We start from the raw sequence: 15,634 nt of genomic DNA on the forward strand, positions 1-15,634 counted from the left end.
TCTCTCTCTCTCTCTCTCTCAGATCCCCCCCCCCCACACACACTAACAAATCATCCCGAGTGTACCTGCAAAAATCTACGCCTCGTGCCACCCACATTTCACCAAAGAAGCTGCAACAGAAGCACGGAAATGGCCAAAACGCCCTCTCATGCAATATCATTCTGAACCAGACACGAAATATTAGCCTCTGGTCCCTTAGTGGCTGCGTGTGAAATGTCTCGCTCAAAGATGGGTCTGGGTTCTAAGTTTTGCTACATACATACAGTAATACAGTACATACATATACATACTGTACAACATCTGGAATGATGTTGATGAGTGTCTGCAGAGTTTTGGAGCGAGTGTGAATGTGGTAATGATGGGAGATCTGAATGCTAGAGTGGGAAATGTAGCAGTTGAAGGCGTAGTTGGTATGCATGGTGTGCCTGGAAGAAATGAAAATGGGGAACGAATGATAGCGATGTGTGTTGAGCGAGAGATGGTGATTGGGAATACGCTGTTTGAGAAGAAAGATATTTATAAGTATACATGGGTGAGACAGGAGGGTGGAAGGGTTGTTGATAGAGCCTTGATGGACTATGTGGTTGTGTCTAGGAATGAAATAGGAAGATTGTTGGATGTGAGAGTTCTGAGAGGGGAGGGTGGAGGTATGTCTGACCACTACCTGGTGGAGGGAAAGTTAAGAGTAGGTAAGAGATGGGTGAGAGCTAGGAGGGTTAGGTGTGGCAGGGAGGTTTTGAAAGTGAGTGAGTTGGATAAAAGAGAGAAAAAGATAGAGTATCAGGAGAAATTGAAAGATGAGTGGAACGCAGTGAAAGATCGGGGAAAATGGCAGCGTGGAGGAGGAATGGCAGTTGTTTAAGAGTGCTGTGGTGGAGCATGCAGAAGAGGTGTGTGGTGTGAGACGTGTGGGTGGTGGTGTAAGAAAAGGAAGTGAATGGTGGTGCGAGGAAGTAAGTATGGCTGTGGCTGAGAAGAGACGTGCATATGAAGTGTGGCTGCAGAGGAAGGATGAGATGTCATATGAAAGGTATAAGGAAAAGAGGAATAGAGCGAGAAGGGCTGTGCGTGATGCTAAAGTGGCAGCAGATGAGAGGTGGGGTAGGCGGCTGACAGAGAATTTTCAACAGAATAAGAAAATGTTTTGGAAGGAGGTGAAAAGGGTGCTAAAGGGAGATTCTGGGAAGGAAGAACGAGAGTAAAAGCAGAGGATGGAAGGATGTTAATTGAGATGGATGCAGTAAGGAAGAGATGGGCAGAGTATTTTGAAAGATTGTTAAATGCAGAGGAGGAAAACGTGGCTGAGATTGTGGCAGATAGAAGGGTGCAAGGAATAAATGTGTTGGGAGAGTTGAATGATTCTTTGATCACGAAGGAGGAAGTGGAGAAGGCAGTAAAGGAGATGAAAACAGGGAAAGCTGCAGGTATGGATGGGTGTGCTGTGGAATGCCTGAAGGGTGGTGGAGTGACTATTGTTGACTGGTTAGTAAGATTATTGAATGTGTGCTTTGAGAAAGGTATGGTGCCAATTGACTGGGCAAGTGCTTGTGTGGTCCCGTTGTATAAAGGCAAGGGTGATAAGTATGAATGTACTAGCTTTAGGGGTATAAGTCTGTTGAGTGTTGTAGGTAAAGTGTATGGTAGAGTGTTAATTATGAGAGTTAGAGAGGGTACAGAGGGAGTGATTAGTGATGAGCAGTGTGGCTTTAGGAGAGGGAGGGGATGCGTTGATCAGGTGTTTGCTGTGAGACAAGTGTGTGAAAAGTATTTAGCGAAAGGCAAGGATGTGTTTTGGGCATTTATGGATTTAGAGAAAGCGTATGATAGAATTGATAGGGAGGCTTTGTGGACTGTTTTAAGATTGTATGGACTTGATGGTAGGTTACTAAAAGGGGTGAAAAGTTTTTATGTAAATAGTAGAGCGTGTGTAAGAGTGGGAAATGCTGTGAGTGATTGGTTTCCCGTGAGAGTGGGGCTGCGACAGGGATGTGTGATGTCGCCTTGGTTGTTTAATATTTACATGGATGGTGTTGTAAGGGAGGTGAATGCAAGAGTTTTAGGTGGTCTGAGTCTGGTAAATGTTGATGGAGGAGAGTGGAATCTGAAGCAACTGCTGTTTGCAGATGATACTGCATTGGTGACTGATTCAGAGGAGAAATTGAGACAGTTGGTAGAGGAGTTTGGAAGGGTGTGTGAAAGGAGGAAATTGAAAGTAAATGAGAATAAGAGTAAAGTGATGAAGTGTACGAGGTTGATAGATGGTAGGGGGATGAATATAGTTTTGAATGGTGAGTTGCTTGAGGAGGTAGATTGTTTTAAATATCTAGGGTCACATGTTGCTGTGGATGGAAGAATAGATGCAGAAGTGAAGTCTAGAATTAATGAAGTAGGAAAGGTGCTGGGAGGAATGAAAAAAGTGTTTAAATGTCGTTAAGCTTAGAATGGATGTAAAGAGAAGGCTGTATGAGGGTGTTGTGGTACCGACTGCGTTATATGGGGCTGAAACATGGAATATGGGTGTAGCAGAGAGGAAAAGTTTGAATGTAATGGAGATGAGATGTCTGAGGAGTATGTGTGGAGTGACGCGTATGGATCGAAAGTGCGAAATGATGAAGTGCGAAGGAGAACTGGAGTTGTTCGGGAGATGGCTGGTAGAGTTGAGCAGAGGGTGTTGCAATGGTTTGGGCATATGGAGAGAATGGATAATGAGCGATTGGTGAAAAAGATAACTAGATCTGATGTGAGAGGTGTAAGACTGAGAGGAAGACCACGAATAGGATGGATGGACAGTGTGAAGAGAGCGCTGGATGCGAGAGGGATGTCTGTTGATCAAGGAAGAGTGGCTGTGCGTGACAGAAATAAATGGAGAGAAATTGTGAATGAATAAGTGATGACGCAGCCCTGAGGGGATATTCTCCCGCATTTGGTCTGATCAGCTAGTCAGGTCAGGTGCGGGTAAGGGGATGGGTCTGTTATGATGTGGCAGGGGTAAACCAGTTCTGCTGTCGGGCCCTGCTGTGGATGTCACTGCTTGCATTGCGCAGTTGACCCTTGTGCGGTGTGATGCGGTGAGGATCTGTCCGTTCTCCCCTTTGGGGCTAAGATGCGAATGAATGTGTTTGAATGGATGAGTAAATGGAGAGTGAGTCGTCCTGTCTCGGCTACCTCCCTTTCCTTGGGGGAAGCAGCCTAGGTATATAGATAGATAGATAGACATACATGCTCTACAGTTCATAATAAATCAGTGTCATTAGTATTGTTAATGGACTTTATTTTTTAGATAATTATAACGGACAGCATTTTTAAGTTGATATTTGGCGGGTAGATTAAACTTTTTTTTGGGGGGGGGGTAAAGTGGATTATAATTTTAAAAGGTCTCCGGAGAAACGAATCCGGATTAAGAGGGTTTACTATTCAAAAATACGTTCTTCTTAAATGCCCTTGTTTATAATTATATCTAATTTTCTGTGTATTTGAATGTTATAAATAAAGTGAATTTGTATTTCGTGTTTACAGATAGGCTAATACATTTTGGAGAGAGGCTAATACATTTTGGGGAGAGATAGAGAGGAAGAGTCCAATCCGCAAGATGCTTGCAGTTGTCAAAGTAAACACCGTTGCATTAAAGTTTGCTTAAAGTTCAACACTCCTTCAGCTCCAGTAGAAAGACATTTTTTTTTTTTTTTTGCAGGCATCACTCTTTCCCCACGGAAGAAGGAACTCTCTGGACATTACTTCTGAGAAAATGTTGCTGCAGAAGGCATTAAGTAAAGATGATCAGCACGATTCCATTCCAAAATTCACCAATAAAGTTTAAAGTTATGACTATGAATCTTGTTACTTTGGGGGTTTATTGTGCTAGAGTAAGTGGTATGCATCAAATAGGCATTAAAAGTTGTACCTGTAATTACCTCCAAAACTTAATTAATTTACCTCCCGTGCCTCGGATGTCATGATGATGGCACTGATTGCCCTTGACGAAAGCACGGTTGACATGATTGTGCTCCCCCACCCCACCCTCTCCTCGTCAATTACTTCTATAACCTGTATGCATAGTCTTTTTTACATAGCCTTATCTTGAGACTTGTCCTCTTCCGTTTTGAGATGCCGCCCCCCTTTGCATAAACATATATACGCCACTGAGTTGGGGAAATGAAATATTTTTTACCCCGCCCCTTGAAAAAGTACTTTAATATTACTGACCCTTCCCCTCACATACATATGAAAAAATAAAAAAAAAGTCCTCAGCTGAACCAGCAGTCCATCGCTTAAGAAATGATTCATCAGTAGTTAGGCAGACGTTGGAATAAGTTCGTTTCCTTTTCCGTGGACTAAGGTGTTTGTAGCCCTGCTCGATGGAGAGGTATCCCTTCCTCCTCCCTTCCTCATTATCCCACACTCCCACCCAACCCCCCCACTTTTCTCTCCAACCCCATAACCCCACAAGTTACCCTCCCCACACTCGCTCACAGCCAGCTAGGGGTTTCTGTACTTCAAGCACCTCTCTATTTACGTTAGTCCGAACAACTAATATGGAAATAGTACAGTACTGTATATATCATAAACCAAGTTAGGAAATGGTTTACTATACTGTGAGAGAGAGAGAGAAAATAAATCTGCAGTGATTAAATGTTGCGGTAGTAGACACCTCTTTTACACACACACACACACACACACACACACACACACACACACACACACACACACACACACACACACACACAAAACTGCTGTGATTAAATGTTGCGGTAGTAGACACCTCTTTTACACACACACACACACACAGAGGAGTTACAAGGAAAAGTTGGGATCTTAATGACTATGCCGCCCATACCGTGGAGATACTTCTTGTCTGCCTGGGAATGCATGTCCAATTCACATTTATTCTAGTGTAAGATCCTGCCGATGATTCTCATATATATATATATATATATATATATATATATATATATATATATATATATATATATATATATCCATCATCCAATCCTACATTGCCCCAAAAGGAGCGTAGGAGCCCGGGGCTAGGCAGTTGGTCTCAACATTTAAGATGAGAGTGACCAGCCTCACACATCCCTGAGTGGCATTACATGAGCAATCAACCCCAATATATATATATATATATATATATATATATATATATATATATATATATATACCTGTTAAGATTTTTCATACTCTTCTTTCTTATTATGTACATAGCCATACTGGTCTGCAACTCTACAGTATGTAACTAGGCAGTGCTGCAGTCCTACATGTTACTGTACACTGAGAGATTATTACCCCCGCCAGCGAATTTGGAGGAGTTTATTAATTCACTCTTGCTTGTATGTCTGTCTGTCTGCAAGATATCTAAAAAAAAAAAAAAATGATGGATTTCAGTTAATATTTGTGGATATGTGGGTCATGGGCCCTGGAAGAGTTGATTTTATTTTGGTGATCAGAGTTGTCTGGTCTAGGCGCTGGCGGGGGTGTGCGGCCACTTAGTGCGCTTACCGTATTATTTAGAACTCCATGTTCTGTGAAGTTCTTACTGATACTGTGGATATTATTATTATTATTATTGTTGTTATTTAATTTTTATATTTCTGGGGGGGTGGGTTGGGGAAAGATCTAGAAGGCTGACATTCCAAGACCGTTCGAGATAGAGACTGGAAATTTTCAGGAATGATGTATCTAGGTTACAGGCTTCCTTTAGCATATCTTTTTTCCTAGCTTTAGCTCAACACTAGCGCCCTCTGTAATATATATATATATATATATATATATATATATATATATATATATATATATATTTTTTTTTTTTTTTTTTTTTTTTTTTTTGCGCAGCAAAAACTACTGGACTGATTGCTTTCCAAATGTTCCAGTATGTAGTCGCCAGCATATACACATTTATTTATTTATTTATTTTTATCGAGGCGAAGATGCACTTGACAGGTTGGTGATGACTGGCTGAATGCAACATTACTTCATAATCTTTGTATTCGTTAGTATTATTAATTGACAACATATATCTGAAGGAGAAAACTGGATTAGTCAATATATTATTCGGACATGTTGCATTCAGCCAATCATCAACCTGTCTAGTGCGTCTACGCCTTTAAAAAAAAAAAAAAAAAAAAAAAAAAAAACCTGGGTATTGTTATTGAGATCCAACAAATACTTTTTGAGATACTGAGGAAAACGAAAACCCGCCTCATGACTGAAAGTGATAAGTCGGAAAATATTTGGCCAATTTTGACCAAACTCGGTGGAAATGTAGTGGGTCATGAGTGAACGTGATTTGCGTAGTGTACATGACCTTGACCTTGATCTCATGGTCACAGGTAAAATCCGTAAAAAAAAAAAAAATGATACCAAAAGTCCCATAATATTAGGTCTACAATGTGGAGGTCTTGAATAATGCTTAAACAATTTCAAAATATAGTTATTATTATTTTTATTATAAATATTATTATTATTTCGAGAACTTGAAATTAGTGTTTTATCAGGGCTTGTTATGAGTACTTGTATTCTGTTATTTCTTTGAACATCGGTGGGATTTGTAATAACACTCCTTTTGCCTTTTTTGTAATTTATTGCACAGAATAGCCACTAGTCTTGTACATTCATGAAAGCTATTGAATAAGGGACCTTGACTGCACATCTGATGGTTAATGCACAGTTGCGGACTTAAATGTAGAGGCACTTACGATACATAACTAAGACAGGAAATAATGACTTTCGAAACCCATCAGTGTGACTTTCCAAAACCAACTTTTTATTATTATTATTATTTTTTTATTTTTTTTTTTTTTTATTGTGATGTACAGTTGCGGTCAGAAATTTAGCTCCACTTTTTGGCTGAAGAATTACGAAACTTTTACACTCAATTCTGAAAAATTTGTTGGGTTCCAGAGACAACATCAATGAGTTTCAAAAGTCATCGCTCACCGTTGCGTTTTTCATCGTTTGGATCGATAGTACTGTTCGCAACCGTACAGGGAGTAAGAGTTGATGTCAGTGGCTCAACATAGTATTTATTTCATAGTATTTTTGTGAATTTAAAATGCTACCCAGCGGCGAGAGAGAGAGAGAGATTTAGGAAGTGTTAGAGGATAGGAATGTGAGAGAGGCGCGTTTACAATTTTCTCACTCGTTGGAAAGTAGCTGCCCATAGCCTGAAGAGAACTTGTGTCGATCCAGCCCTCGCAACCCAAGCGCGGCACGTTACCAACCGCGCTACGGCCCACTTCCATGTGCGTGTGCTACGGCGGCGCGTGTGCTAGTGTGCTGGGTGTCGTTGTGGCCTGTGTAGCACCCGCCAGCTCACCTCCAGGCACCACAGCACCGCACTCAGCACCCAGCCACCCGCCAGCAGCAGAAACATGCCCTGAAGGAGAGGGACTGTATGGGATCGAAAAAATATCAGTCTTTCTCTATAGCTACTTGTTTACCTGTCTCTGGATCCATCTGGTTAATTCTGTCTATCTGTTTACCTGTCTATCTGTCTGTCTGTCTATCTATCTACCTATCTGTCTGCCTATATGTCTTCTGCCTATGTCTACCTATCTGTCTACCAATCTGTATCTACCATATGTATCTACCTGCCTATCTACTATCTGTCTGTCTATCTGTATATCTACCTATCTAACCCTGTCCATCTATCACTGTCTACCTATCTACCTATTAATCCATCTATCTATCAATCCACCTGTCAGTTCCATTTGATTATCCCAACCCTTTTCCTCACCTATATACTGGGATCCAAAAACAAGACAGAGCAGAAAATGGGAAATCTAATGAAATGGGCCACACGTTCATCAACCTATCATTTAAGACCATGGAATCCTGACTGCCCTCCACAAGCCTGATGGTGTGTGCAGGGATTTTTAACCTCTTTACTACTATACCCTTTTCACTCTTGGCCTAAAATTGTCACCTCTCCATCTTAAATGCTGAGTGGTAGGATGAGGCTAACTCTAGAATATAATGCTAGTCACGAAGAAGTGCAATGGCAAGGATGAAGAGCTCCAGTATTGTCTTTTTTCCCGCCTATGAGCTACGTGAAATAGGCAGAAGGACGAAAATCTGAGCCAAGTTAAAATGAGAAGGGTGTAGCTGTCTCAAAAAAAGAAAAAAGAAAAAATAGAGATAGCACAATTACTAAAAGATGTCCTCGTACTGAATGGATTGAAATTAAATGTGGCCAGATTAAAGTGTATTAGAAAATGGAATTGGAGTGTAAAAGGAAAACGGGACGTCATTACTGCAGGGGTAACAGCCTTAAAAACATCGTGGTGAAGGGGCGACAAAAATTAGAGTGTTGAAGAGTAGGTAAACAAATAATAAATAAATAAATAAACGTGCTGAAGGTTTACACAAAGACTTTATTGTACTGAAGATACTAAAATAATAATAATAATAATAATCTCTAACAGGCGAGAGACGGACAAAGAAAACACCCAGATGTAGAGTGATTTGTCGTGAGGTCGGAATGAAGGAAGGGGACGTGGAAGACTCAAGTGGCAGCCTTCAAGTACTTCTCCAGGGGTTGTTGAAGGAGAGGGACTGTGTAAGACTCAAGTGGTAGCCTTGCAGTACTTACCCAGATGTTCTTCAGTGCGAGAGCCGATTTGACAGCGAACTTGGTGGGCGGGTTGAGGCAGATGGTGGTGTTTGGGAAGAGGGACCTTTGCCAGTGGTCGTACAGCCCTCCCTCCGACACCTGCATCACCCTGTACACCAGAGAACATGTGTACACTTACCACACTTACACACTCCAGTTTCACACACTTCTCTACACCCTTAACTACACCTCTACACCCTAACGACCACTACTAGTAATCATCAATGTACGTCTTCACCATGTACACGAGGTAACACTGCACTTACACACTGTTCTACACTTACACACTCATGCACACTTACACTCATCTTCACTTTTGTATCACTTGCAAACGCTTCTGAATACTTTCCTACACTTACAAACTCGTCAGCACCTATTTGCACACTTATTTACACTTCTACTTATTAAATCTTCCTTCACTTACACTCCACTACACTTACAGATCCACACTTACACACCTGTTGATCAGATCCACACTTATACACTTACAGACCAATTTATCGTAAGTTATTTCATCTGTGTCATAAATACTGTCATGTGTGTCATAAATACTGTGTCATGTGTGTCATAAATACTGTGTCATCTGTGTCATAAATACTGTGTCATCTGTGTCATACTGTGTCATAAATACTGTCATCTGTGTCATAAATACCGTGTCATCTGTGCCATAAAGTGTCATAAATACTGTGTCATCTGTGTCATAAATACCGTGTCATCTGTGCCATAAAGTGTCATAAGTACTGTGTCATCTGTGTCATAAATACCGTGTCATCTGTGTCATAAATACTGTGTCATCTGTGTCATAAATACCGTGTCATCTGTGCCATAAAGTGTCATAAGTACTGTGTCATCTGTGTCATAAATACCGTGTCATCTGTGTCATAAATACTGTGTCATCTGTATCATAAATACCGTGTCATCTGTGCCATAAAGTGTCATAAGTACTGTGTCATCTGTGTCATAAATACCGTGTCATCTGTGTCATAAATACTGTGTCATCTGTGTCATAAATACCGTGTCATCTGTGTCATAAATACTGTGTCATCTGTGTCATAAATACTGTGTCATCTGTGTCATAAATACTGTGTCATCTGTGTCATAAATACTGTGTCATCTGTGTCATAAATTCTGTCACACGTACTTCCGGGTCAGAGGGATAACGAGTGGGTTGTTCTTGTCCACAGCCATGGCCTCCAGTGACGTCACGTACCTCGCATGACCCAGGCTGAGATCGCAGTGACCTGAGGGGATTGTAGGTCAGTGGTCATGGGGGCTTAGAAGGATGAATACCCTTCTTTCATTTCTCTATCTTCGTTTCTCCCTTTCTTTCTTTCTTTCTTTCATTCTGTCTGTCGTTTCTTCATCGTCCTGTGCATGAGTCTGTTGGTGTTTATAGTATTTCTCTTTCCCAGGATATTAACACCATCTGGCAGTGTCTGGTAACTATCCTAGACTGCACAGAGAGAGAGAGAGAGAGAGAGAGAGAGAGAGAGAGCGAAACCACGAGTTGTAGGAATGAATGGAGTCTTTCTAGGGATCTCAAAGGCGTGGGTCTCTCTCTCTCTCTCTCTCTCTCTCACACACACACACACACACACACGAAGGATCAAATGGGTTACCTTTATTTTTGAACTCGAGTGCCATAGACTTCTTACTATACACCTCGTTGTTGACAAGCACCTTGGCGGATCGACGCAGCATATCGGGCGTCTGGAAAAAATCTACCGAGGTGAAAAATCCAATTCGGTCTTGCTCCCTCAATTTCCACACCTCACGCTTCAGGCCGCTGGTGGCAGTCTGTCAAAAAATAAATAAAAAATGAATAAATAAATGAATAATAAGTTCATTCAGGGGACGTCTTTTATATTCATGCTCCCCCGATGATTCTATTCACTCCCGCCTAAATTTTTCAAAACCTGAGTGTCTTAAATCGACCACCCTTCTCCTTCCCTTTACCCTCAACCCATCCACCATGTCTGGTATAAATCGTATCAAAATGGCTTAAGTTGACCTCAACATGTAACTTTGACCTTAGGAATTTCCCTTTGACATTGGCCTTCGACTGTCCTTACAATCGATTCCTTTCATCTCTGTTTTACTCTGACCTCTTCCACAAAGTTTAATCTAAATCTAAAAATAATGATAATAATAATAATAATAATACACTCCTTGTTATGTGACCTTGGCTTTTGACCTATTGTCCTTAAGCAGCAGATCAACCACTTGGCTGACCATCAACCCTTCCGCCAAGTTTGATCCAAGTTTGTCCACATACAGACACACATAGGCCGAATTTTGTCTAAGTCTGTGGCCTTTACCTCTCACTTTGCTCATAATCTATTCTTTTTGTTCCTGCCATACTCTCTCCATTTCCATTAAGTCTGGTTTATGTCGGATCAGTGCTGTTTTACCTTGTCATTTGATTCTGACGTGTGATCTATTCTATAAAAAAAAAAAAAGTTAGCTCCTTGACTGACCCTCAACATTTCCAAGTCTGATTAAAATCGGATGAAAACTGAGTTACTTTGCACACAAACAAACACACACACACACACACACACACACACACACACACACACACACACACACACACCAAGCAAACTATCTCGCCCTCCTACTATCACCTTCGCGAGTGTACAGAAGAAAGCAAACGCAGCCAAACCCGTCAACAACCCGGGCCATCTCTATACATACAGAGACAGAACAGCCCAGCCAAGACCAGACTTCTGATTACCTTGAAGGCGTTCTCCTCTTCCGTGCCCCTCGCGAAGAGCACGGTGACGCGGCTGTTGAGGAGGTCTTCGAGGGTGTTGAAGGCGTCTGGCACATACCTGACGGCCAAGAGGGACATGAGGTTGCCGGCGTAGCTCTTCGTCAGTACCAGGGTCGTCAGCATCCACACGCCCACCACCACCCTCTCCCACCACCACCACCCCTCGCACGCCAGCACGTCTGAAACACAGCATCATCGTCATCATCGTCGTTGCCATCGTCGTCGTAGTCGTCATCGTCGTTATTGTCATCGTCATCATCATCATCATCGTTGTTGTCATCATCAGTGCAATTTTTCCCCCCAATAAATAGGAGCGTAGGGGTCCGGGATATTACACCTTAATCCTTTCTTTCAGTGGACATTTTTTCCTCTCTGTCCCTTCAGGAGTAAGTAAAATGCACGTGGACATTTCACCTTGTTGCAAGAGCACGCGGATGATGTTGCACGAACTGTTGAAAAGTTTGGAGCTGTTTAGTGACTTCTGAGGGAGACAGGAGGGTAGGAGCATGATGAGGGTGTAGACAGCGAGTGACAGCAGGATCGACAGCCACACTATCGGCGTCAGGGGCAGTAGAAAGCCCCACAGGGTCACTTCAGGGCTTGGTCGGGCTGACAGGATACGGGCGTGGCTAATGGTGACGGGGTAGGTGAAGTCCACAGCTTGCAGGCGTTGAGGGGTAATGGTGAACAGGCCAAGCGCGATGTCCGCCTCCTGGTGATGCAAGAAAGGTGTTACGAACTGGGACGCACACACACACACACACACACACACACACACACACACACACACACCTGTACCTACCTTCCTCACAACCATCCCAATCATCCCAGTCCACTTCCCTTCGCTGTTTAGGCTTCCCCAGTGACCGTCAGAAGGAGGCACGTAAAGGACCCTGTAGGAGGGAAGGAGGATGTGAGAGATGGACTGTAAGGATGTGCTAAACTCTCCTCAAATCTAACATCATCATCATCAGCGTAAGTCAGACCGCTGCAGGACAAATGCCTCCTCCTCAACTACGATTTATTTGATGCCCAGTTCCATCCAGTCCCAGCAAATATCCGAATCTCATCTTCCGTCTACCACTCCTATCTCTTCCTGGTAATCGTGTTCTATCCCCTTTCTGCCTCCCTCGTATTTTCCGCCATTCCTCTCTCTCTCTCTCTCTCCATGTTAGCCTGGGTGACTGGTGACCGACAACGAGCGCTTACCAGGACAATCATATACCTTGCGTCAACTCTTAAGGAAATACAAGATAAGGTAAATTGTAGATTATATAGGAAGCATTGTAAGTTCTGAGATTTTTTTTTAAAGATGATTCGTGGATTTTGTATGTGGGGGGGTTGTATTATTATTATTATTATTATTATTATTATTATTATTATTATTGTTGTTGTTTTTGTTGTTGATGATATTATTATTATTATTAGGCTATTATTATTATTATTATTGTTGTTGTTGTTGTTGTTGTTGTTGTGGTTCTTGTTCTTGTTATTTTATTATTATTATTATTATAATTATTATTATTATTATTCGATCCATCGAAGGGTCGGAGGATCGAATCCACCCAAGGGTCATTGGTAGACATCAGGAAGGGCATCCGGTCATAAAATGCTACACGCTCCAGTCCAAAAGTCCTCTACCCAGGGGCAACGCCTTAGCCCTTCGGGGATACCTGGCGTAAAACCAAATTATTATTTTTTTTTATATTATTATTATTGTCATTGCTATTCTTCTTCTTCTTCTTCTTCTTCTTATTATTATTATTATTATTATTATTATTTGTATTGCGAGAAAGTGAATTACATGTTTTAGGAGTGTAATCGGGTGTTGCATTTCTTAAACTAAATAAAATCATCATCAGTAGCCAGAATGAACTACAGAGGAGGACGTGAAAGTAGAGAAGTTGATGATATTCGCTTGATGATATTCACCTGAAGTTGATGAAATGCACGTGAAGTTGATGACAGTCACGTGATAAGTTGATATTCACCTGAAGTTTTATGACCTTCATGTGAAGTTGATGATATTCACGTGAAAAGTTGATGATATTCACGTGAAAAGTTGATGATATTCACGTGAACAGTTGATGATATTCACGTGAAAAGTTGATGATATTCACGTGAACAGTTGATGATATTCACGTGAAAAGTTAATGATATTCACGTGAAAAGTTAATGATATTCACGTGAAAAGTTAATGATATTCACGTGAAAAGTTAATGATATTCACGTGAAAAGTTGATGATATTCACGTGAAAAGTTGATGATATTCACGTGAACAGTTGATGATATTCACGTGAACAGTTGATGATATTCATGTGAAGTTGATGATATTTATCTGACGTTTTATGATATTTATGTGAAGTTGATGATATTCACATGGTTAATGAAATTCACGTGAGTTTATGATATTCACGTGAAGTTGACGATATTCACGTATGATATTCACAATGAAGTTCGTGATAGTAACGTAAAGTTGATGATATTCACGTGAAAAGTTGACTACATTCACGTGAGAAGTTTATGACAGTCACGTGAAAAATGATAAGTCACGTGAACTCTGAGGTAATTCACGTGAAAACTGATGCCATTCACGTGAAAATTGATGCTTATTCACGTGAAGTTGACGGAGGCAGCTAGCGCGCCCATCATCCTGTTCTCGGCGTTGTATGCGATGACCCTCTCGCCCCCGGGATGGGTCGGGTCCGCCACCACCTCCGTCCTCTCGATCGACACCACCACGCGAGACACCACCAGCCGAGGACGATGGGGCAGCCTGGAATGTGCAAAATAAATCGCTTAGGGAGACGTGCTAGGGAGAATCTGGAAGAAAAGTGAGGATGAAATAAAAAAAATAAATAAATCGGTAAGGGATAGATGTTAGGGAGAACCTGGAAGAGGAGATGAAATATACAAAATAAATCGGTAAGGGAGAGGTGCTAGGGAAAACCTGGAAGAAAGATGAAATATACAAAATAAATTAGTAAGGGAGAGGTGCTAGGGAGAACCTGGAAGAGATGTGAAGGTGTAATATACAAAATAAATCGGTAAGGGAGAGGTGCTAGGGAGAACCTGGAAGAGAAGTGAAGACGAAATATACAAAATAAATCGGTAAGGTAGAGGTGCTAGGCAGAACCTGAGACGTGAAGATGAAATATACAAAATAAATCTGTAAGGGAGAGATGTTAGGGAGAACCTGGAAGAGAAGTGAAGATGAAATATACAAAATAAATCGGTAAGGTAGAGGTGCTAGGGAGAGCCTGGAAGAGAAGTGAAGACGAAATATACAAATTAATCGGTAAGGGAGAGGTGTTAGGGTTTTTTGGATCACCGTTGGTCTTCGCTCATTTATTATTTTATTTATTTTATTTATTTATTTATCTTTTGAATGACACCTTAACTCCATCAGCAAAATAACATCTTGAAAAATACCTTAAGATGGTTTACTCGATTCAGTTCTTTCTTAGTACCTGAAGACGAATTTATTTTGCTTAAGGAAGGCCTCTCGTGAAGGGGTAACACCTGGTTGTATGTTGGAAAATGAAGGGTGTCAAAATAATAATAATTATGATGATAATAATAATAATAAGAATAATAATAATAACAATAATAATAACAATAATGATAATAATAATAACAATAATAATAATAATAATAATAATAATGATAATAATAATAATAATAAAAATAATAATAATTATTTTAATATTAATGGTTTTGAGGGGCGAATTATTATGGTTTTGAGGAGCTGAATTACAAAATCTAAAATAAACAGCAAAGCAAGAGGCAACACGAAAAAAATGCTTTGAATAATTCGGCCTCATTATTCTTAGCCCTTATCAGCATAAACATAATGTAATGAGTTTGTTATAGCGAGATACCATTGTTACATATATTACATAGTACATATATTACATAGTACATAGGGGCATTTTCTTCCTAATTAAGCCAAAAAAAATGTTATGTTTCGTACTGTCCCTTACTTCAAAAATTTATTGAAGAAAAAAGGTGTGTGTGTCTGTCTAACGATGCCAGTGTGAGGCGTCCAGAGTGCCAGTGTGAGGGGCGGGGTGCCATCGAGGGTGTAAGGCAGCTCCGCGTACAGGGTGACTCTGAAATGTGGCACTCTTAGCAGACACTTCCCACCTCACTCTGACACACGACATAGCAAACAAGTTCACTCTGAAATATGACTCTCTCTTAGCAAACACCTTCAAGTTCACTCTGAAAGGCGGCATTCTCAAGAGGCAAAC

At 41.0% G+C, this 15,634-nt stretch overlaps 1 protein-coding gene across 1 annotated transcript; it reads right to left on the bottom strand.

Annotated features, from left to right (window-relative positions):
* Positions 1–7,159: 7,159 nt before the first annotated feature.
* Positions 7,160–11,504, bottom strand: LOC145417412 (uncharacterized). Its single transcript, XM_080286093.1, has 6 exons — positions 11,343–11,504; positions 10,228–10,405; positions 9,746–9,849; positions 9,184–9,245; positions 8,588–8,717; positions 7,160–7,372 (listed from the first exon to the last, which is right to left on the bottom strand). Exons 1-6 carry the CDS (start codon positions 11,502–11,504, stop codon positions 7,265–7,267), a joined length of 744 nt encoding a protein of 247 aa, XP_080142219.1. The 3' UTR covers positions 7,160–7,264.
* Between the last annotated feature and the right edge of the window lie 4,130 nt (positions 11,505–15,634).

Source organism: Coenobita brevimanus, chromosome 110 (assembly GCF_032717465.1).
Source record: "Coenobita brevimanus isolate Jiangsu-jjx chromosome 110, ASM3271746v2, whole genome shotgun sequence".
In the NCBI taxonomy this organism is placed as follows: Eukaryota; Metazoa; Arthropoda; class Malacostraca; order Decapoda; family Coenobitidae; genus Coenobita; species Coenobita brevimanus.

Excerpts from the sequence above, each read along its gene's own strand:
- LOC145417412 (XM_080286093.1), bottom strand. The coding sequence starts at position 11,504 with ATGCTGACGACCCTGGTACTGACGAAGAGCTACGCCGGCAACCTCATG. Across the intron at positions 10,406-11,342 it reads AAGAGGAGAACGCCTTCAAG|ACTGCCACCAGCGGCCTGAA; the intron begins GTAATCAGAAGT and ends ATTTTTTGACAG. Across the intron at positions 9,850-10,227 it reads ACTCGAGTTCAAAAATAAAG|GTCACTGCGATCTCAGCCTG; the intron begins GTAACCCATTTG and ends CAATCCCCTCAG.